At 40.5% G+C, this 23,285-nt stretch overlaps 1 protein-coding gene across 3 annotated transcripts in view; it reads right to left on the bottom strand.

Annotated features, from left to right (window-relative positions):
- The window catches only part of SNX24 (sorting nexin 24), a 172,331-nt gene that overhangs the window by 62,040 nt on the left and 87,006 nt on the right, over positions 1–23,285 (bottom strand). For all 3 annotated transcript variants that reach the window (XM_043912254.1, XM_043912255.1, XM_043912256.1), the window contains one exon: positions 15,761–15,844. In XM_043912254.1, coding sequence (XP_043768189.1) covers positions 15,761–15,844 — 84 coding nt within the window. The remainder of the gene's footprint in view (positions 1–15,760; positions 15,845–23,285) is intronic.

Below are 23,285 nucleotides of genomic sequence, written 5' to 3' on the forward strand. Positions count from 1 at the left end.
AAGTTTATGCTAACTTCTTACAGCAGCAATGCATAAAAAACTAACACACTGCCTCTAAAGTGGAAATATTTAAATGCTCTCATTTAAAAACTTGGAAATCCTACTGAACTGCTCCTTTACATGAGAAGAAATGGCATAACGACTCTAAGAAAATATTCATACAGACAGCTAAACCCCAGGATCTAAAACTGCAATAAAAATTTTTTCTCATTCATAAGCATATAGTTACCACTAAGCAGTCTAGGCTGAAAGGAGGAGTCTTGTGCACTTCAAAGATCAGTGCTTCTGGTTCAAGATGTTAGGCTGAGCCTGTGTTTGCTTCCTCCATTCACACCTGAAGTGCTGCTAACAGAGGGTAAAAGTGCTAGCTGCAAACCCAAATCTATCCTCCTTGTTCACTTGCTCATCAAACTCCTAAATTGTATTCAGCTAAATTCAGCTTTAATTTCCCACATTCCCTTGCAAAGAGTGGGGGCCAAAGGTAATCAGAAGTCATAAAGAAAAGTTTTCCCTAAATACTAAGTGCAGCACACTCAGCTCACTTGCACCATCTGTCCTATTTCCCCTTAACCTCTTCCACCCTAGAATGTGACTGTGATGGCTGGAGCTGCCATGACCATCTGCCACCATGAGGTGAGAGTTCTGAAGATGGAAGACAGGTGTCCAGAAGACTGAGCAGAAAAAATAGAGTCAGTACCTGAACACCTCCTGGAGCTGCCACAACAGCCTGACTTGTTTTTTAAGACAAAAAAAAAATAATAATAATAAGTCCCTCCCCCCCACCCCCGCTCCTATTTTAAAGTTACTGGCATGTGGACTTTCTGTTTCATAGACCTGAATTTAACCCTGGAAGACATTAAAAAAAGAATGCTAATGGAAATAGGACTCACAACAACACAGAGAACAGGGCAAGGAGGAAGGCGCCATCACCAAGCAAGAGATTAACAGCTTTGTAAAAGATAGAAAGCAGGAGCATGATGCTAAAGAAAGGACTGGAGCAGAGGAAGCTCCAGCCCAGACCTCCCCAGGAAGTAGACTGCAAAGGGTCTGGATGTCAGTCTTCTCAGAAGCCTGAGAGGCTGTGTGCTCAGGACTGGCGTTAAGAGGAGGAGGGGACAAGACGCGGGACTGACTATGTCTTAGCCTGTGCCAAAGACCACAGAGATAATTAGCAGCCCAGTGTTATCCCTAAGCATGCACACCCCTATTCTATAAAAAGGGTCCGTGTCAGAGAGAACATACTTGTGGACACAGCGGGGGAAGGAGAGGGTAGGATGAACTAAGAGAGTAGCACTCAAACATACATATGACCATATGTAAAACAGCCAGTAGGAATTTGCTATATAACAGAAGGAGCTCAAACTGATGCTCTGCCATGACCTAGAGGGGTGGGGTGGGTTGGGGGTGGGTGGGAGACTCAAGAGGGAGGGGACATATGTATACTTAGGGCTGATTCACACTGCTGTGCAGCAGAAAGCAACATGACATTGTAAAGCAATTATCCTCCAATGAGGAAAAAAAAAAAAAAAAAGAGGGTCAGCATCCTAAGGAAATCTCATGAAATGTTTGGGTTGAAGTAGGGTGTTTGCCATTCTGGTCATTCTGGTTTTCATGAGGTTCCCAGCCTAGAATCTGCCTCTCTCCCCTCATTCCCTATAATGAAGCCCTTCAGTTGACAAACACCCTACAGAGGGACCAGACTTGTGCATTCAAAGTGGAGGAAGCAGTGAAAAATACCTAGAATAATTCATCTAACTGGATGGACAATCAAGGATTGCTTTCATAGGAAAGCAAGCACTACAAAGGAGAGAGGATAAGAAAAACAAACAAAGCAACTAATTCCAAAAGGAACATAAATCAAATAATAAAGAGATCTTTAAAAATTCTGTTTAGTATCTGCAGAGAGATTTGAGAAGATCATGCTTCTATTAAACAGGAACGGTTGCTATGAAAAGAAAATAATCAGAGAAGAAAGATTTCAGAAAGTAAAGAACATGACAGAGAAATCAATAAATTAAAAGAGGAAGAATATAAAATCATGGAAGTCTCTCAAAGTATAGAATAAACAAAATAAGAGAAAAGGTAGGTGAAAAGATAAAAATGCATATAGGATTAATCCAGGGGATTTAGTATGAAAGTAATAAAGAATAAAAGACAGTTTCAAAGAAAAAAGTTTTTCTATGACCTAATATATGTCTTCAGATTAAGAACCCACTGCCAGCATAATGTTTAAAAAGAATCTATATTTACTGACATTCATCTGCTGAGATTTCAGAATATCAAGGAAAAAGAGAAGACAGAGAGAAAAACATTAGTTGGCAAACAAAGAAAGCAGAGCCACACTGGCAACTGACTTGTCATCAGCAATAATGAACTCTAGAGCAATGCTTCAAGGATTTAATCTGATATACATTTCCCTAACTAGCGTATCATCAATAAAGTGTGAGAGAAGGTTTACCTGCCCTTCCTTCTTTACACAGAAGTAAACATGTAATTCCAGAAAACTGACAAATTAAAGCAAGGAAGAGGAAAACTGGTATCAGGACTCATAACTCTGTGCCATCATCATGGAGAGGGGAAGTCCAAGGGCAGCTGTGCATGGCAGGCCTGAGAACTATCTGTGCAGTTTAGAGCAGGAGGTCAGAGCACTTGGAGAAGGCAGCTGCCCAGAAGAAGGCTGACTCCATGCAACAGACAGCATGGGTAAGATGGACAAATTCAAGATTTGTTAGGGTACATTATTCTTTGGTCTATCAGAAAAAAATAGAATAAGAGTAAGTACCAGGGAAGACAAAGAGGCCTAAAAGAAGGTCATGAAACAGAAGACAGTAAGCTTCTCCTCTGTGTTAGAGACACTCCTGCCTTTGTGGGGCTTCCTGGAAAGACAAAAAACAAGAAATGAGTTAATAAAACAGGGTGAAGGCAGACAGTAACAGACGGTGTGTGCACTGGGGCGGGGAAGGGCCTGTGTTAAGTGAAAAAAGTCTGAGGAGCCATCTAAATCATGCTGGGAGGGAGCCACCAGGTAAGCGGCTGGAGAAGGAACGTTCCAGCAGAGGCAGAGCAATGGAAAGGGAGGGCCAAGCCTGTTGTTCAAAAAGCTGAGCCAGAGAGGCAGCCGTATCAGACAGTGTGGGGCCTTGGAGGCGATGGTGGGAACTGGACTGTCATTTCACATGGGAAACACACTGTTTTAAACAAGAGAATGACTTGATACAATTTTTACTTTAAAGAGATTGTGCTAGATTCTACGAGCAAGATGGACTGTAGGGGGTGGAATCACAGCAGGCAGATCAGTCAGCAGTCCCTAAGGAAATCCAGGCAAGAAGGACGGGGATGTGGGCGATGGTCCTGGCAGTGGGCTGGGGAGAAGCTGAAGGCTGGGACAGGAGGTGAAGAGTGGAGGTGGTTAGAATGACTCCAGGACCTTGACTCTTTTGGGTTTCTGACCTCATCTGGCAGCATCCTGTTTACTAAAAGGTGGTAGAACGCCAGGTTTAGAGTAGGTGGCAGAGAACACTACTTACCTCCCTAAAGCGACCTCCCTGAAGTTCTGTAGAACAGAACTCCTGATTTTCAGCTGAGTACATGACTGCCCAGAATAAAGAATACATCTCCCAGTCTCCCTAGAAGCTATGTGGAGCTGAATGACTGAATTCTGGACAAAGGCAGGTAACGTTTGTGCACCTTTCAGGAAGTATTCTTTTTTTTTTTTTTAAAGGAAAAAAGCTTTAAAAAAATAAGTTTATTTATTGATGTATTTTTGGCTGTGGTGAGTCTTGTGCGGTGTCTGTGCTGCCTGGACTTTTCTCTAGTTGTGGTGAACAGGGGCTACTCTCTAGTTGTGATACACCGGTTTCTCATTGAGGCAGCTTCTCTTGCTGCGGAGCATGGGCTATAGATCGCACAGGCTTCAGGAGCTGCAGTTCCCAGGCTCTGGAGCACAGGCTCAATTGTGGCACACAGGCTTTGCTGGTCTGTGGCAGGTGGGATCTTCCTGGATCAGGGATTGAACTTGTGTGTCCTGCATTGGCAGGTGGATTCTTTACTACTGAGCCACCAGGGAAGCCCAGGAAATGTTCTTAAAGGGAAGGACTATTCCTTCTTTCCTTTCCTCCTTCCTGCTGGCACCCACGTAAGGGCTAGACCTGGAGCAGTCACCTTCCACCATGAGACGGAAGCTGTGTGTTGAGAAGAGGAAAGTCACAAAAGTGAGGGTCCCTGAGGATCATGTAACTGTTACATTAGCCCTAGTCATTACATAAGGGAGAAATAAAGGAGTATGTGTTAAGGTCACCATTATTTTGGTTCTAGAGTCACTTGCAGCAAAATCACACATCACATGAGTAAGGATATGGCTGATACTGCAGGCTGCCTATCCAAAATTCACTTCCCCCTTCTTCTTGTAAAAAAAAACAAAACACAAATGTCATTCAGAGGGCGACTATGCTAAGCAAAAAATCCTAATTTTCCAGGTTCCTTGGTAATGAGGATCACCAGGTGATGGAGTTGTTAATGAAATGTGGTGTAGGGAGTGCACTGCCGGCTCAGTGGTGAAGAATCCCTGTGAGGATACAGGAGACACAGGTCTGACCCATGTGCTGCTGGGGCAACTAAGCCTGAGTGCCACAACTACTGAGCCTGTGCCTTAGGGCCTGGGAGCCACAACTGCAGAGAGCCCACACGGCCGTGAAGAACCAGCATAGCCAAAAATAAACAATAAAAACAAAAAAAGGCAATAAAACAAACAAAAACAGAAGAAATGCAGTGTTAGTCCACTGAGTAGGTCTCCTCTTTTCCTCAAAAAAAAGAAAAAAGGCCTTTCTTCCTGCCAGAAACATGGAAGTAATGCTGGAGGGACAGCAGCTAAGTTGGAACCAGAGGGTGAAAGTCATGGGCTAAGGTGAAGAAGGTAAAGGTAAAGCAGAAAGATAAAAGGAGCTTGACACATGGATATGGTAGAATTGCTACATCAACTTGGACTACCTGCCTTTAGTTTTCCTGCAATATGAGAATTATTAATCTCTTACTTGTTTAAGAAAACTGGTCAAGTTTCTATCATATCCAAGAAAAGATATTCCTAACACAAAGGAATTGTTCCATTTTGGTGATTTCAGGTCAGCATTCAAGTCGAGAAAACGTGTAGGCAGTTGGATATGGGTCTGTAAACTGGGAGGGAGAATATTTGAGTGATACTGAGAGCTACAGAGCCAGATGCCATGACATTGGGAATTAGGTCTAGACAGAGGAAAAGGGCTGTGAGAGGCAGAATCCTGAGAAGCTCCTAAGACCTTGCCTTCTTTTACATGCCTGTAAAATTCCTCCCTTGGATCTGGAGAGGACCGGTGAATGAAGTAAGACAGTCACTCCTTTGATTGGGTTCCACTCTATGAGATCCAGTCCTAGCAGACGCCTGGCTTTGAAGAAGTGAGCTGTGGGTAACCACAGGGACACATGGCTAGGATTTGAGGATGGTCTCGAGGAGCTGAGAACAGTCCCTGGCTAATAGTCAGCAAGAAAAGAATGGACTTCAGTCCTACAACTGCAAGGAACTGACTTCCACTCATATGAGGATAGGACAGTAAAGAGGATCCTGAGCTTCAGATGAGACCACAGCCTTGGCGGCATCTGATTTAAGCCCCATGAGATCACAAGCAGAGAATCTGGCTAACCTGTGCTCCGACTCCTGATCCATGGGAACTCTGAGGTAACACATTATCTTGTTAAAGATGCTAAGTTTGTGGCCGCTATAATGCTGCAGTAGAAAACTAATGCAAAGGCCTTGGTCTGAGACACCCAACTCTGAGGGGCAGAGAACAGAGGCTAGGCAAGCAGTGAGGAGGCAGTGACATGGTAAGCCGAGTTAAGAAAGTGGTTCTAGAAGAGACGTGATCAGACTGCGCAGACACTACAAAGTCAGAAATGCGGAAGCAGGAAGGCAGAGACGCCTCTTCCTAGGAATTATACTGAGAGAGGAGAGCAAGGCGGTGAACACAGGAGGGAAGCACGGAGTCAAAGTGGGTTCTATTATGTTCAATGGGAAATATTATAACATATTTATTTATTGACGAGACTGATTCAGTCCTGGGTGGGATGAAAGGAATAATTGATGAATACATGTAAGGGAATAAACATATACCTCATCGCTACACTATCTGAGGTCTTTCTCAAATAAGAACAAAGCCAAAAATTGCTAATTATCCTGTGCTAATAAGCTTCTTAAGTTTTACCTTAAACATGAAGAAATTTCCTTTAACACAACTGAACCACAACATTTCTTAGGTTTCAGAATAGAAAATCAACTCCATTATCTGTCTCTCTCTCCTTTTAAAAAAAAAAAAATCTTGAAGATACAGTGCTGAAAAGATTTCCCCTTTTTATTTGTCAGAAGTACGGAGGAAGCCGATCATCGTAGCTGCTGGGTCCAGTGACAGCATTTGTAGGTGAGTAATGAATGGCTTGAGATGAGGAGAGACAAACCCAAGACAATGTGTTTCCAGGAGGGCTCAGCTGCTTACAAGAAAAATACTCTTCTGCAGCTCCATCCGATGATTAACTGTCTGGGCCAGGCTGCGTCCAGACCAGCGGTCTTTCTGATCCCCACAGATAGCAACCAGATTCCACGATGCCACAAACATAATCCCCCTCTGCCTGGCAGGACCACTCCCTTCCCTTTTCATGCTGTTAGAGGACTTTACACAGTACTTACCCCACAAAGACCTGCCATATGTACACTGGTGATAGCAACCATTTTCCACCAAAAGGAACAGAAATACTTTCCCCAAGCACGGGAATAAAACGATGAAAAGAGGAAAAAAATGTTAGAGAAAGAAGCGGGGAACAGCTCATGGTGGGTAGGGGGTGGGCATTCAGTCCTTGACTTCATGTTGTCATCCTATCTTCTCAGGGTTCCCTTGAGGGACAGTTCACAAGGTGCTATACCCCAGTTTAACCCCACACGGCAGTTTTTTGGTTCTTCTGAAACGTGGACTTTGTTAAATTAAATATGAGAAGGCAAAAGTCTACACAAGCCAAAAGTGGGCAGGCACAAGAACTCGTTCATTTAGGAAGGAACCAGCACCAGGGTTCCTGGAAACCTTTGTGAATAAAAGGCTGGTTGAGAATGGACAGGAAACAGCTGGGAAGGCCACGCGAACTGTGTCTAGCAGTTTGCCAGGCGGAGATGTTTCCTCTCCACACCGAGGATTTGGGCCAGGGAAGGCAGAGCTGCTTTCAGGGACCCAACGCTGACAGTGCAAACACCTTGGCTGCAGAGGGGCAGAGCCTGGGCTGGGGGAGCGTGGAGAAGGCCCTTGTCTTATCCTGTCACAGCCTGGGTCTGAGCCGTAAGGAGAGAACCCTACAACTTTTGTTTTAAGATACTATGCTAAGAGTGTACCTTCCCAGGTGGCACAGTGGTAAAGAATCCGCCTGCCATGCCGGAGATGTGGGTTCGATCCCTGGGTCAGGAAGATCCCCTGGAGGAGGGCATGGCAACCCACTCCAGTGTTCTTGCCTGGGAAATCCCACGGACAGAGGAGCCTGGAGGGCTACAGCCCGTGGGGTCACTAAGAGCTGGACATGACTGAGCAGCTGAGCACGCACACGCATGCTAAAAGTGACCAGAGAAGAACAGGGGCAAGGGTAACCTGGGGTTAAGTGAAGTGAAAGGAACTTGCTCAGTCGTGTCCGACTCTTTGTGACCCCATAGACTGTAGCCTGCCAGGCTCCTCCGTCCATGGGATTTTCCGGGCAAGAGTGCTGGAGTCGGTTGCCATTTCCTTCTCCAGCAGATCTTCTCGACCCAGGGATCGGTCTCTGTCATTGTAGGCAGACGCTTTACCGTCTGAGCCACCAGGGAAGTGGTTAGACTTACCGTAAACTAAACTCCCACAATAAAAACTGTTCTTGTTGACCAAATATTCCCCCAGTAATTAATAAAAATCCATAATGTTCTCCAAATATCTCATTTGCCAAATACTTAGTTAATGCCTAATATGTGCCCAACACTAACAGACAGTGAGGGAGATACAAAAGACATGGTTCCTTTTTTTATTTATTCATTCATTTTTTTTTCCTTCTAGTTTTTTTTTTTTTTTTTTGAGATTTTAGTGACACATAGCACTACCTAAGTTTAAGGTGTACAGTATGATGATTTTACTTACATACATCATGAAATGGTTGCCACAGTAAGTTCAGTGACTATCCATCATCTCATATAAAATTAGAGAAATAAAAAAATATTTTTCCTTGTGATGAGAACTCTTAGGATTTACTCTCTTAACAATGTTCATATATAATGTGCAGCAGTGTTGATTATATTTATCGTGATATACATTACATCCCTAGTACTTATTTATTTTATAACTGGAAGTTTGAATCTTTTGACTACCTTAATCCAATTCTATTTCCCCCAAGACAGTCCCCGACCCCTCACCCACTCCTGCCTCTGGTAACCACAAATTTGACTTCTTTTCTATGAGTTTGTTTTTGAAGTACAATTAACCTACAAACACTACGTTAGTTCCTAGTACTGACTGGATATTTCTATGCAATATAAAATGATCACCTGGATAGTCTAGTTAAGGACACAGTTCCTAGTTTTTTAAAATGTATCTTCTAGTTAGATAAAACTTAGGGATAACTAAATTTTAATTGGGACTTCCCTGGTGGCTCAGATAGTAAAGAATCTGTTTGCACTGCAGGAGACCTGGGTTCAATCCCTGGGTCAGAGAGATCTCCTGGAGAATTCCATGGACAGAGGATCCTGGTAGGCTATAGTCCATGGGCTCGCAAAGAGTCAGACATGACTGAGTGACTAACACAACAAAAAAGTTTAAATTATCTCATAGCTGTTTTTAATTTAAGTAGAAATCTCCATTCTAAAAGGGAAAGGAGTTCCAAGGACAGAGAGATTCAGGAATAAAAAAAACTCACCTTGAAGAAGAACCTGAAATGTTTCAGTTTTATTTAAACAGATGAGAACAGAGGGAAAGCAGTACGGCAAAGTCAGAGAGGCAGGGATCTTCATGTACTGGGTTGATGGGGAAGACTGGCTTGGCTGCCACTAGCATTTTCTTAGGAGAAGTAGAGAGAAAAACAGCTGGCCAGTAAAGGGGTATATGGTAGGCAGAATCCTGGTCCTCCCAAAGATGTCCACATCCTAATCCTTGGAACCTCTAAATACATTACCTTATAGGTGTGATTAAAACAAGTACTTATAGATGGAAAGACTGGGCTTCCCTGATGGCTCAGCAGGTGAAGAATCTACCTGCCAATGCAGGAGATGCAGGTTCAACCTCTGGGTCAGGAAGATCCCCTGAAGAAAGGAATGGCTACCCACTCTAGTATTTTTGCCTAGAGAATCCCATGGACAGAGGAGCCTGGAGGGCTACAGTCCATGGGATCGCAAAGAGTCAGACACAACTGGCAACTAAGCTCATCCAGGTAGGCCCGATATAATCTCAAGGGGAGGCAGAAGTGTCTGGGTCAGAGAGAGGAGATGTGATGACAGGAAATAATGGAAACAGAAGATGTGCTTTCTGACTTTGAAGACAGAAGAAGGTCATGAAAAATGACAGCCTCCAGAAGCTGGAAAAGGTAAGGAAACGGATTCTCTTCTAGAGCCCCCAGAACGAACATACCCCTACCGACACATTCAAAGTGAAATAACAAATGTCTTAAGCCACTACATTTGTGATGATTTGGTACAACAGTAACAGAAAACTAATGCACAGTTTAAGATTTCTGGTTTTGATAGTCAACGTGAATTTCATCAAGTTGGTAGACAATACAGGCTCATTTCAGTGTTTTTGAGCTAAAAAATGAAGATGAAAATAGTGCTTTAGGAAGATTATCTGGACCAGAGGATGAATAAAGAGAAAAGGATCTGCAACAGTTAAAGAAATACATGAAGTAGCAAGACACTGAACTGAGATGATAAGAGCAGAAAATGAAAAATTAAATGGCACATATTACAGAAGTTTGGAAGAATGAATCAATAGGCTTGTTGACACTCTGGAAATGAAAGAGAAGAGAAAGGTAGGAAAGACTTCCACGGTTTCAAACCTTGTGACTTCAGTGTGTGTGTGATGGGGGTAATGTAGGGAGGGTTATGTCTATGAGATGGACACCACATCAATTGTAAAATGGATTGTACACATTGTACAATCCACATTGTAAATGGAACCACACAATAGGAATTCTCAAGCTTCAATGAGCATGAAGGTCATCTGGGATGCTGGTTTAACATACAGATTTCTGGGCTCCATCACAGTGATTCAATTCAGCATGACTGGTGATGCCCAGGAATTTGTAATTTAATAACCATTTGTTTGGATTCAAGTCATCCAAAATTCATAGTTTAAAAAATAACCAATCAAGAAAAACTAAAAGAAAGTGAAATCAAATTTTTCCAGAGTGCTGGAAGAAAAACCAATCTTACATAAAATCTGGGAGTGAAAATAGACATATGTTTGAGATCATAAAAATGTTAAACTTTTATAATTTAAAATATCATAGCCAAAATAAAGAAGTCCATAGTGAAATAGTTTCATCAAGTGACTAACATTTTATTAATAGGCTATGCAAACTAACAAGCAAAAACAATGGAGGCCCTAGCAGATAAATGGGAAAGCACATAAATGGAATTACAAAAAGAAGGACTACAATCATAAATGTAAGAAATACCAACTAAAGCAGCAACAAGGCAACACACATTGCTTGCTAAGTAAACAAATATTGGGGGGGGGGCTAATATTCAAAGCTGATGAGGTAATGTCATGCTTGCTGGCTGCATTATAAACCAGCTATAATCATTTTGTAAAAAAAAAAAAATAATTTGGCAATACATAACCAAAGCTGTAAAAATAGTCATACTCTTTGACAGAAAATGCTCCTTTTGTAATCTAGCTCGAAACCACCTTGGATATGGAAAAAAAACAAAACTATATGTAATGAAGACTATCAATCATCAGAAGTTGACCATGTGATGCACACGATTTCATTTAGTCTGTAAAATAATCCTAAGCAGTTAGCACTTTCATTGTTCCCATATTAAAACTAGGGAAATGGAGGACCTCAACTTGCTCCAATGTAAAGGCAGGTTCAGGAACATTTCTGACACCAGAAATTCTACACTTAGCTTTTATACCATATTATCACCATGAGGGAATCCTGCAACACAGTAGCATTTGTTCCTTTAGAAAATGCAAGAAATGGAGAACATATGGAGATTCCTTAAAAAACTAGGAATAAAACTACCATATGACCCAGCAATCCCAATACTGGGCATATACCCTGAGGAAGCCATAACTGAAAAAGACACATGTACCTCAAAGTTCATTGCAGCACTATGTACAACAGCTAGGACTTGTAAGCCACCTAGATGTCCATTGACAGATGAATGCATGAAGAAGTTGTGGTATATATACACCATGGAATACTACTCAGCCACAAAAAGGAATGCATTTGAGTTGGTTCTAATGAGATGGATGAACCTAGAGCCTATTACGCAAAGTGAAGTTCGAGAAAGACAAATATATATTAATGCATACATATGGAATCTAGAAAGATGGTACTGATGAACCTATTTACAGGGCAGCAGTGGAGATGCAGACATACAAAACAGACTTTCGGACACAGTGGGGGAGGGAGAGGTGGGATAATTTGAGAGAGTAGCACAGAAACACATTCATCACCGTATGTAAAGTAGATTGCTAGTGGGCATTTGCTGTGTGACAGAGACCCCAAAGGTGGTGCGCTATCACAAGCTAGCGGGCTGGGATGGGGACTGAGGTGGGAGGGAGCTTCAAGAGGAAGGGGACATATGTGTACCTATGGGTGATTCATGCTGATACATGGCAGAAGCCAACACAATAAAGTAAATAATTATCCTCCTAATAAAAACAAAATAAAATTTAAAAAAACTGCAAGACAAGGAAGGAAGGAAAACAGTAATTATAGCAGCACAGTAGAAATATATGTGACTAATGGGTTACCCTGCTTATTTAACTTCTATGCAGAGTACATCATGAGAAACGCTGGGCTGGAAGAAGCACAAGCTGGAACCAAGATTGCTGGGAGAAGTATCAATAACCTCAGATATGCAGATGACACCACCCTTATGGCACACAGTGAAGAGGAACTAAAAAGCCTCTTGATGAAAGTGAAAGAGGTGAGTGAAAAAGTTGGCTTAAACCTCAACATTCAGAAAACTAAGATCATGGCATCTGGTCCTATCACCTCATGGGAAATAGATGGGGAGACAGTGGAAACAGTGTCAGACTTTATTTTTTTGGATTCCAAAATCACTGCAGATGGTGACTGCAGCCATGAAATTAAAAGATGCTTACTCCGAAGGAAAATTATGACCAACCTAGATAGCATATTAAAAAGCAGAGACATTACTTTGCCAACAAAGGTCTGTCTGGTCAAGGCTATGGTTTTTCCAGTGGTCCTGTATGGATGTGAGAGTTGGCCTATAAAGAAAGCTGAGTGCCGAAAAACTGATGCTTTAGAACTGTGGTGTTGGAGAAGACTCTTGAGAGTCCCTTGGACTGCAAGGAGATCCAACCAGTCCATCCTGAAGGAGATCAGTCATGGGTGTTCATTGAAAGGACTGATGCTGAAGCTGAAACTCCAGTACTTTGGCCACCTCATGCAAAGAGTTGACTCATTGGAAAAGACCCTGATGCTGGGAGGGACTGGGGGCAGGAGGAGAAGGGGACGACAGAGGATGAGATGGCTGGATGGCATCACCGACTCGATGGGCATGAGTTTGAGTAAACTCTGGGAGTTTGTGATGGACAGGGAGGCCTGGCGTGCTGCGATTCATGGGGTTGCGAAGAGTCGGACATGACTGAGCGACTGAACTGAACTGAATGGGTTACTTCCCCCACCTCCAAACTTTCCGCAAGATTTAGCTTTATTATCTAAAAATCAGCTTACTTGAGGGGAGGAAAATAAAGCACATAGGAAAGAAAACAAAAACCTCCTGAATTTTTCAGGAGGAAAAGAAAGAAATCCTAAGAAAAGTGCAGAGGATGAGAATGTTTTGAGAGAAGGATAATAATAATTATACAAAATTATGAGCTTGAGAGAAGTATAATGATAATCTTCAGATAATTATATAAACTGTCAAATGAGTAATGGTTTTAGTTTGTCTCTAAATGGGCCTGACAGTAAGCCAGGAGGAATTGTTGTGTTTGTGGTACACGGATATGAACCATGCATCTATTATTTTAAAGGGGCAAAGCACTTATTAACAGTTTATATATGATTTTAGAATTAATTTGGGAACATTGGCTAAAAACTTTTAATAAGTGAGAAATACAATGTACAGTGTAAGAGAAATCAGTACACTGGCAACAGAGCAAACTGCATCCACTGCAGAAATAATTGAATATTCAAAAAAATAATAATAATTGATTTAAAGAGAGATATTCTATGTAAAAACAGAACAGTCAAAGTACACAACAAAATTCAAACATGGAAACTGGAGTACCAAAATTCTAATAAAAGGATAAAATTGTACAACATGGCAGCAATGATCAGTAAAGCTTGTGTATTCTGATTAAATTTTTGCCCATGTCAATCCTCCTGAACATACAACTTTACAGTCAGGATTACAGATTTATATGTATTTTTATACCCTGCCTTTATTTGCACTTTATTGCTTTTTACTTACTTTTTTGCCAAACCTAATACAATTAAAATGGAACAAATAAAGAGGACTTCGAACAGCCACTTTCTGCTCTGTAATACATACGATTCAGTGTCTCCCCACTAAAACTCTGCTGCACAATGTTATTTTTCTCTCCAAATCCCTGTAATCATGTTTTAAAGAGGCTGCTAAAAACATGCAAAATTGAGAGATTTGAGAATTTCTCTTTTCTCTTAACTCTAATCATCCTGATGATATAATTTTAAGAGTAGCTCAAATTATTAACAGAACTGCAGAAGTTGAGAGAAGCATCCTAGGAAATCTAGGAATTTTTTTCTGACTGTGAGAATCTAAGAACTTGCCTATAATCACTGGGGAGAGGGTCCTCTTCTGTAGAAGAAAATAAATCGTAATAGAGAAGAGAGCATGAGCGACCCTCCGCTGATGAGCAGCATGGGCAGCCTCTTGCTCAGGGCAGGCCTAATTGGCAGTCACCCAGCTGTGCCTCGTGTGGAGTTGGCCCCCAAGTATCTTGGGGGACAGCTGGGCTGTGCTGGGGTCATGGAGACCTGGCAGGGAAGGAAGGAGGCTGGCATGTGACAGGCTGCCGGGTCCAGACTACTGCATCAGAGGCCGGGGAGGGGGAGAAGTTCAGGTTTTAATTTCATTGTATGGACACATTTCCTAAGGTCCCCTGCAGAAATCTCTAGATTCTGTTTCCTCAATAAACAAGCGAACAAAACCAGAATTCCTTGAGAAGGAAGTGAAGCCCAGACTCCACGTTTGTTTCTCTTGGGTGGGGGGAGCTTTTTGTAAAGTGGGCTGGCAATGCCCAGCCTGATTCTGTGCTTCACCCGTGCTGTTTCTTGTGGAAGTAAACCTGGTCGTAACACAACTTTAAGTAGAAAATTCAATGTTAATTATCCCTTGCTATCCTAGTGGAAAAGTGTACAGATAACTGATAGCTCCTCAAACAAGGGGAGAAAAAGCCTTACTCACTTCCCAGTATAATCTGTTTCAAGTTTTTACTCAATATTCTGATTATAAAATAAAAATTTTAGGTTTTAAAAATGCTACCAAAAAAATGCTACACAGCTTGTAATACAGAGTAAGCCCACTACCACATCATTTACACATTGACATTTCCCAGAAAAATTTAAGTTGTCCTTAATGAAACTAAAAGCATAGATTATTTCTGAACATACTATCATTCCATCCAGCTTTTTTTCCCCCATGTAACTTCTTACCTTGAAGAAACTGAACTGTGCCACACATTTTATATGTGTGTGTGTATATAATAATACATATTCATATATAGGAAGTATATATACATACATACATATATACATATACAAAGATATGAATATGTATGTATATGAAAGAAAAATGCTAAAACTGGGTTAACTCAAATGTGGTGATTTCCTGGGCAATTTCATGAGATATTTCTAGTTATTAAGGCATTTTAACACTTTAATAATAATTTATAATCTGTGAAATATTAAAATTTGATAGAAAAAAAAGAAGTATTCTCTCTTCTACTTTTCACTGACCATTTTTCTAAAAGCTTTCTTATTTCTTTTCTCAAAGACTTTAACGAAATGGTTCTAAGAACTGAAAAACCAATCTTGTAACATGGCCTTGCTAATTCAAAAGAAAGCCTTGAGCCCACTTTACATGATCCCCAAACAGTCCTTGAATACATGAGACATAGATTTCATCTTTTTCAGATAAATTTTGATGAATTTATTTCTAGTAAAATAATCATTTGACTTTCCTCCCTTTTTGTAAAGCTTTAAGTATATTTTATGGATAAAACAGGATCTGGGTCTTATTCTTTCTGAATCTACAACACCCAACATAGTACACTACAGTTTGCCATCACACATCTATTTATGCAAAAGATCTTAATGGAAAATCCACCTAGTCAGAAAGTATACCTTTGAAAGGACTGAACAATTCATTTCAAAAAGAAATTTACTTCATGATAAAAGAAAAATCACACTGTTCTCAGAATAGTTAAAGCTCTAAGGAACCACAGAAAGCGGTCTTAACGTTATACCATCTGCCCTGTAGAGAAGAGCTGGGGGGAGAAGTTACCTTTTTGTGCAGAGCATGAAATTCGCTGTACCTTTTTTCAACAAAATGTTTTCTTCCATTCATTAGAACTTCTATCTTAAACACCTAAAGGAAAAAAATAAAAAAGATTAATTCCACCAGTTCCAAACCCTCAATTGTCTGATGTGGTAAGTTTGTGACCATGATATATTTCATCCCTTTAATTACAGTAGCTGATCCCCCAAAACCCAGAAGGCTCAGGAGACCCTGGCCCAACAACACTGATTAATGAGGCCTGGAGCCAAATGCTCACTAACAAAGGACAGCAACCCTGCAAACGTGTTTAAAAATAGAGGCGACTTAAATGCCTTAAAACGCTCCTTAACTTTTTAATCAGAGAAGACTCCTCTCCTAAAATTATTTCACTAAATGCATATGATGGCATCAAAATACAAGTGTGATGCCACAGAAACAGTCTGTCAAAAATCAGAGCCCATTATGGGTATTTCAATGACGGCAGGGCTGTGTCATCTTTAAGACAACCAAGCAAACAGTAGTACGTTTTAGGTTAATTTCTTTCTAACCTGCATATTCATCTCCAGTCTCAGCTGGGCTGCTTCTGCTGTTTGCAAAGTGGGGAAAATGTAGTAAAGGTTCGTTTTCCCTCCATGATACGAGTGACAGCTTGTGCTCCCACCTTCAGGAGGTTGAAAGGCCAGATGAAAAGGCTCTCTGGGTGCACTAATTAGTAAGCACTAACATGACACTTTCTTGATTCTTAGGTCATGGGTCAAGACTGGGAACAAGGGATGAGGAATATGGTGAAATGCTCATGAGAACACAACACTAAGGTAGGTGGGGGAAGGACGCTAGGCAGGAGCTGAAGAGCAGATGCTCTGTATTTCCAAGAGTTTGTCTTTGGTTCTTTCTGCTTTGCTGAGGGAAAGTCTGTCATCACCAAGTTGAAGGAGAATTGTTCCATGACCTAGAAATGGTTTTCCATTTCAATTGCCCCTTTGAAGGAAACAAAACTAAAGTTGAGGTCACGTGACGCTAAAGAGTGTTAAACACATTATGCTCACCCTAAAAAGAATTACTTAAGGCAAGCCTATGAGATACAAGATCACACATCTTCATTATGAAAATAGCTCTCTATGGCTCTAAATTTCTGCCTTACATGTAAATATGACTGTTTTGGAAAGCCAGAAATTATGTCACCAAACATAAAATGTGTCCATATTTTTGTACTTCTTCCAATTAGAAACAAAATCTTCTGTTCCATGACTCAGTTTAAGAAACCTGCTTTTATTAAATAAGTGTTACATTTTTATCAATTTAACCAACTGTTCTTTTTTTTCTCAAGAAATCCCTCTAAAAAATACTTTTCTTTGGTGAATTAGTGAAAATATTTTCTTCAAAAAACATATGCATATCCTTCAGACTCTAAGATATATGTACATTATTTTTTAGAAAAAAAAAATTTGTTTACTAGTTCACTAAAGCAAATCCGTCTTCTTCAAAGACCCTTCAAAGCCAGGAATACAATGAGAAAATCACCCTGAGAAATGCAAACAAAAGAAGCACAGCTTCAACTCAGGGGCCTGGTTAATAGAAATCAGAGTCTCCTTTTTAGTGGCAGGTCTCAGATTTAAATCAGGACAATGTGGGAGCAATGAAAGTACTTTCTATCTCCAGAGCTGTATGAAATAGATGAAGTTTCGTTCTGAGTTCAGTTACTTGAGGCTTCATCACAAAAAGCACCCCTTTAATTGGCACGTTTGCTGAAAAACCCATAGAAGGAGAAAGTTGAAGACTCACAAAGGTTCAACTTACTAGGCTGCCCCTCAGGTGCTCCCTCCTGAAGGCCACAGATAAGACACATTACATAGCAGCTGCCTCATGGAATGTCACCCCTCCTATCGAGCAGATGGCTCCATCACCAAGTTCCACAGTTACTTCACACAATCACTAAATTTCATTTGGGGGGGAGGGGCTGGGGTGTACGTAACACACATAGACACACAGAGAAAAAACTATGTGATACATTTTCATTCTAATATTTTTATTGGGTTGCTATTTTTAAAATACACAATATACCTAACACTGTTAAGACATTTTTCTTTTAAATGGGAAAACACCTTGGGAAGGAAGTTTCTTAATTAGAATTTCCAAGACAATATGAAGCAAGAAATGGAGTCCACTTAATAAATCTTATGTTCTTAAATTCCATAGCAGACCTACTTTTTTTTCTTAATAGTTTCTGACACACGTTGTCCCTGCTGCCAGGAAAACATTTTCCCTCTTGTCTTTCCTGGCAAACTCCTAGTAGTTGTTATCTACCTCTAAGGTGGGGGCAGCACAGACGATATTTGGAATGAGTGTACGGTATCTGGCATTCATTCTTTTCAGTTATTTAACAGATATTTACTGAAGGACTACAATGTGCCCAGGAGTTGTTTGAAGCTCTGAGGATTCAGCAGAGAACAAGACAAACAAGAGCCCAAACTTCATGGAGCACACCTCCTTTATAGTATCCAGTGAGGAACGCAGATCATAAACATATTAAAAAACATGGAGAAGTCGAGAAACAAAAGCGCAGTGAAGAATACAGCAGGGTAACATAGAGCTGGAAAAGGGTGCCGTTTTAGACACTGTGGTAAGAAGAGGTCTCTGAACACAGAGGCAGTGAGGGGTACAAAGTCTGACAGGAAATACCAGGAAAAAGTGTATGCAGGAGTTGAATGCGGCTGCCTCCGGATTTTCAGACTGGGTGGACAAGGATTGTTTGTTTCTGTTCCTTCCCCCCCCCACCCCCCATATATTTAAAGTAAAGCCTACAGCAGGGTAATTTCCACTTCTGGCCAAGATCGAGTAACAGTGTCCAATAACCGTCCCAGTTGAAACTGGCTGAAGAATCCAGAGAAGGAGAAACAATTACACAATTGGACAAAATAAGTGGGAGAACTGGCTCTTAAGACATTGGACATGAGGAAGTGAATGTCACTGAGAGATGGGAAAGAGTGATTCCTAAGATTATCCCAGGCCATTAGGGGCAGGGAGGAGAGAGTGACAGGAAGCCATGGCGATTTCCGGGGCACCGTTTTGGAGAGGCGTGAGCCACAGATGAAGGAAATTTCTGTGACTTGCCAGAGGTCTCCCTCCAGCATTCAGTTGAATCCTCATCAGCACAAGAGACTGAGGAAACTACCCAAGGACAGAAGAGATCAGAGACACCAGCGCTCAGGGCTCCCACACACCTGGGCACAGCGCTTGTTCCCAAAAGCCAAGGCAGAAAACCTCTTAATTCAAGAAGCACTCGTTAGAGAGCTCACAGGGGTCCTGTCTCAGTAGGAGAGCTAAAGTAACTGTAAGCTAAAAGCTTTTCTAATCCAGAGTAACAAACCTTAAAAGCAAGACCTGAAGAGAGTAAACTGTTTCTGAGTAACTTAACCACTTGCCGGAACAAAGTTCAAGAATATTTTTGAGAGCATAAAAATGTTCAGTACCCTACAAGACAAAATGTACAAAGCCTGGCATTTAATCCAAAAGAAGCAAGAAAATTCAACTCATAATGACAAGAAAAAACAGTAACTAGAAACTAGTCCAGAAATGACACAGATGATAAAACTAGCAGATTAAAGCATTAACTTGTTATAAGAAAATTTCTTATGTTCAAGAATCTAGAAGAAAGGTTGACTGTGTTAAGTGGAGGCATGGAAGATATAAACAAGACTTAGATAACAGGTCTGGGTCCTACTGAAAAGCAAAAAATGTCTATGAATAAAAATATACATATACTTGAGGAAATTAGCAGCAGGTAAGATACTACAGAAGAAAATATAAGTAAAGTTAAAAATCCAGCAGTAGCAACTTAAATCAACAAAGCATTTATGAACCATGGGACAACTTTAAACATCAAAGTGCATGTATAATTAGAGTACTCACAGGAGAGGTGAGATGTGGGGAGAGAGGTTGGGGAGAAAGACAAATATGTTTGAAGAAATCTTGATCAAGAATTTTCCCAATTCAGGCTTCAGCAATACATGAACTGAGAACTTCCAGATGTTCAAGCTGGTTTTAGAAAAGGCAGAGGAACCAGAGATCAAATTGCCAATATCCGCTGGATCATTGGAAAAAGCAAGAGAGTTCCAGAAAAACATTTATTTCTGCTTTATTGACTATGCCAAAGCCTTCGACTGTGTGGATCACAATAAACTGTGGAAAATTCTGAAGGAGATGGGAATACCAGACAACCTGACCTGTCTCTTGAGAAACCTGTATACAGGTCAGGAAGCAACAGTTAGAACTGGACATGGAACAACAGACTGATTCCAAATAGGAAAAGGAGTACGTCAAGGCTGTATATTGTCACCCTGCTTATTTAACTTATATGCAGAGTACATCATGAGAAACGCTGGGCTGGAAGAAGCACAAGCTGGAATCAAGATTTCTGGGAGAAATATCAATAACCTCAGATATGCAGATGACACCACCCTTATGGCAGAAAGTGAAGAGGAACTAAAAAGCCTCTTGATGAAAGTGAAAGAGGAGAGTGAAAAAGCTGGCTTAAAGGTCAACATTCAGAAAACTAAGATCATGGCATCTGATCCCATCACCTCATGGGAAATAGATGGGGAGACAGTGGAAACAGTGTCGGACTTAATTTTTTTGGGTTCCAAAATCACTGCAGACTGTATTTCATGGTGACTGTAGCCATGAAATTAAAAGACGCTTGCTCCTTGGAAGGAAAGTTATGATCAACCTAGACAGCATATTAAAAAGCAGAGACATTACTTTGCCAACAAAGGTCCGTCTGGTCAAGGCTATGGTTTTTCCAGTGGTCATGTATGGATGTGAGAGTTGGACTGTGAAGAAAGCTGAGCGCCGAAAAATTGATGCTTTTGAACTGTGGTGTTGGAGAAGACTCTTGAGAGTCCCTTGGACTGCAAGGAGATCCAGCCAGTCCATCCTGAAGGAGATCAGTCCTGGGTGTTCACTGGAAGGACTGATGCTGAAGCTGAAAGTCCAATACTTTGGCCACCTCATGTGAAGAGTTGACTCATTGGAAAAGACCCTGATGCTGGGAGGGACTGGGAGCAGGAGGAGAAGGGGACGACAGAGGATGAGATGGCTGGATGGCATCACCGACTCGATGGGCATGAGTTTAAGTAAACTCTGGGAGTTTGTGATGGACAGGAAGGCCTGGCGTGCTGCAATTCATGGGGTCGCAGAGTCAGACATGACTGAGCGACTGAACTGAACTGAACTGAACTGATAAACTTGTAAGTCCAAGATGACCAATGGACCCAAGTACAAGAAACAGGGAAAAAAAAAACGAAGGCAAAACACAATCCAATTGTTAAAAACCAGTAAGAAAGAGAAAACCTGAAAAGCTGCCAAAAAACAGAGATACCACATAGAAAAGAGAGATAAGTTTGCGAGCAAATTTTTCAAATGTTTCTATAAATAACCAACCCTGTAAAAGTGAGTCAATGCATACATATTTCGGTTATGTAAACATATTCTATGTAAACTGGCATATATAAAATCAACGTACGATTTAGTGTTAAACTTTTAATCATTAAAGTGTTTAGGTAACTTTTCCCAAATAGTAAGACCAATAATAACAACAACAATAACAAAGACTTTTATAATACTTATATGCAGGCACTGCTCCAAGCTCCTTTATCATGACAATTACTCATTTAATTTTCATAACAACCGGTCACGGGATAGGTAGTATGATCCCCATTTTACCGGCAAGGAAACTGAGGCATGGGTTAAGTATCTTGCCTATGGTAGCTACATTTTGAACTCAGTGATTTGGTTCCTGAATCTGCCTTCTTAGCCACTGCACAATACTAATTCCCAATGAACAGACTCCCTTATAGTCCTGTTCACTGGGGGAAAAGAAACACGTGCAAGTGGGGAGAAACACTCTGGGGTGAGAACTATGCCTTCCATCCAGTGTCTTCTCAAGGCCGCTCTGCAGGAGCCTAGGACCCTTGGCAGAGAGGGTGGTGGTGATGCTGGCATGAGGAATTTACCCGTAACTACAGCCTCTGCTCCTCTCAAACAAACACTGACCTATATAGAAGGCACACAGCTCTGCAGAGGAGAAAACACACTTCTCTTGCCAGGATCTGTGCCCACCACCCCCTCAGTCAGTCTCTTTACATTGCTGTCCCAAATCTAAGTTCGTATGGTTTTGCTACAGAAGACTCTTCAAAAGTCCAAAGGAAATAAATTGAAAAGCATGTTTAATACATAAGAGACTTGGATAAAACCATATTAAGTTTTTTATTTGGATCTGTGTAAGCTACAGGTTTCCTTTCAGAAAGTGTCTATACTCATATAAGCTCTTTACGTACATACAAAATATAAGTTATTTTCTTAATACCACTATAGCTAGAGTATATAGTTCTACTACTTTTGTTTTTTCTACTACTTTTATTTTCTACTTTATTTACTTAATACATAGACACCTTCATTAATGAGCACATTTTGACATACTTCATTCTTTAATGGCTACATAGTACTACCATGTATGCTGTTACCACACTTTATTTAATTTTATTAAATTAAATTACTGGATATTAAGTTACTGGAGTATTTTTCACTGTATATTTTTAATATGTTTATATACATTTATTTATATAAATATGTACATATACATTTATTTATGTCTACATATACCTATGTATATTTTATTTATATATGTTAATGATTAATGTATCTGTATAGACATACACATCTCATTCTTGTTCCTGTGTATGAACTTACACACATACATACAGAAGATAAATTACCAAAAATTTTACCAAATTCATCCCCCTCAAATGTTCTAAGTTACCCTGCCACCAAAAGGATATGAAACGCCTGGCTCATCCTGACCAACACTGGCTACCAGTCACTTTGGCAGTATGATGAGGAAATGAGAACGAATTGGGAATATTTTGCCCAGGGTTTATAGTAGCATAAGTTTCCATTCCAACTGTCTTACATAAAATCACACAGAGACCTGACCTATTTGTCTAGCTCTCTACTCTTGGAGACATCCTTGCCTTCAGAGATTTCTAGAAATTCCTCTGTATAAAGCAAGGGAAGCTTCATGTAACTAAATAAACATATTAAGATTTTCATTTAAGTTTGTTTAAAAAACAGAAACTATACTGTTCATGTGACTATTCTGGCCACAGTCCTAAGAACATTATTAAGTCCTTAGACTTCCAATTGAAAAGAAAAATAAATACTACTATAAAGAGAAGATTTCAATTTGTAAGTGCGGTTTTGACTACATGTTAGAGTCAGTTTTTTTTTAACCCCCAGTTCGATAACATCTCTGAAGTTAAACTGTAAATCAATGATAAAATATTTTATAATTTGGTTTACACCCAGTTTTTTCAGGAATGTACCTTAAAAAAACAAAATAATCTTAAGCTAAAGAAGGACTTAACTTATGTTCTAGGTTGAATGATCTCCGTCTTCAGAAGCTCGTATCTTTCATAGTCATTTATTTTCAACAGAAGAAAAAAAAAAAGTTTTTGCACCTAAAAGTGTCTAATAA

Source organism: Cervus elaphus, chromosome 9, assembly GCF_910594005.1.
Source record: "Cervus elaphus chromosome 9, mCerEla1.1, whole genome shotgun sequence".
Taxonomy (NCBI): domain Eukaryota; kingdom Metazoa; phylum Chordata; class Mammalia; order Artiodactyla; family Cervidae; genus Cervus; species Cervus elaphus.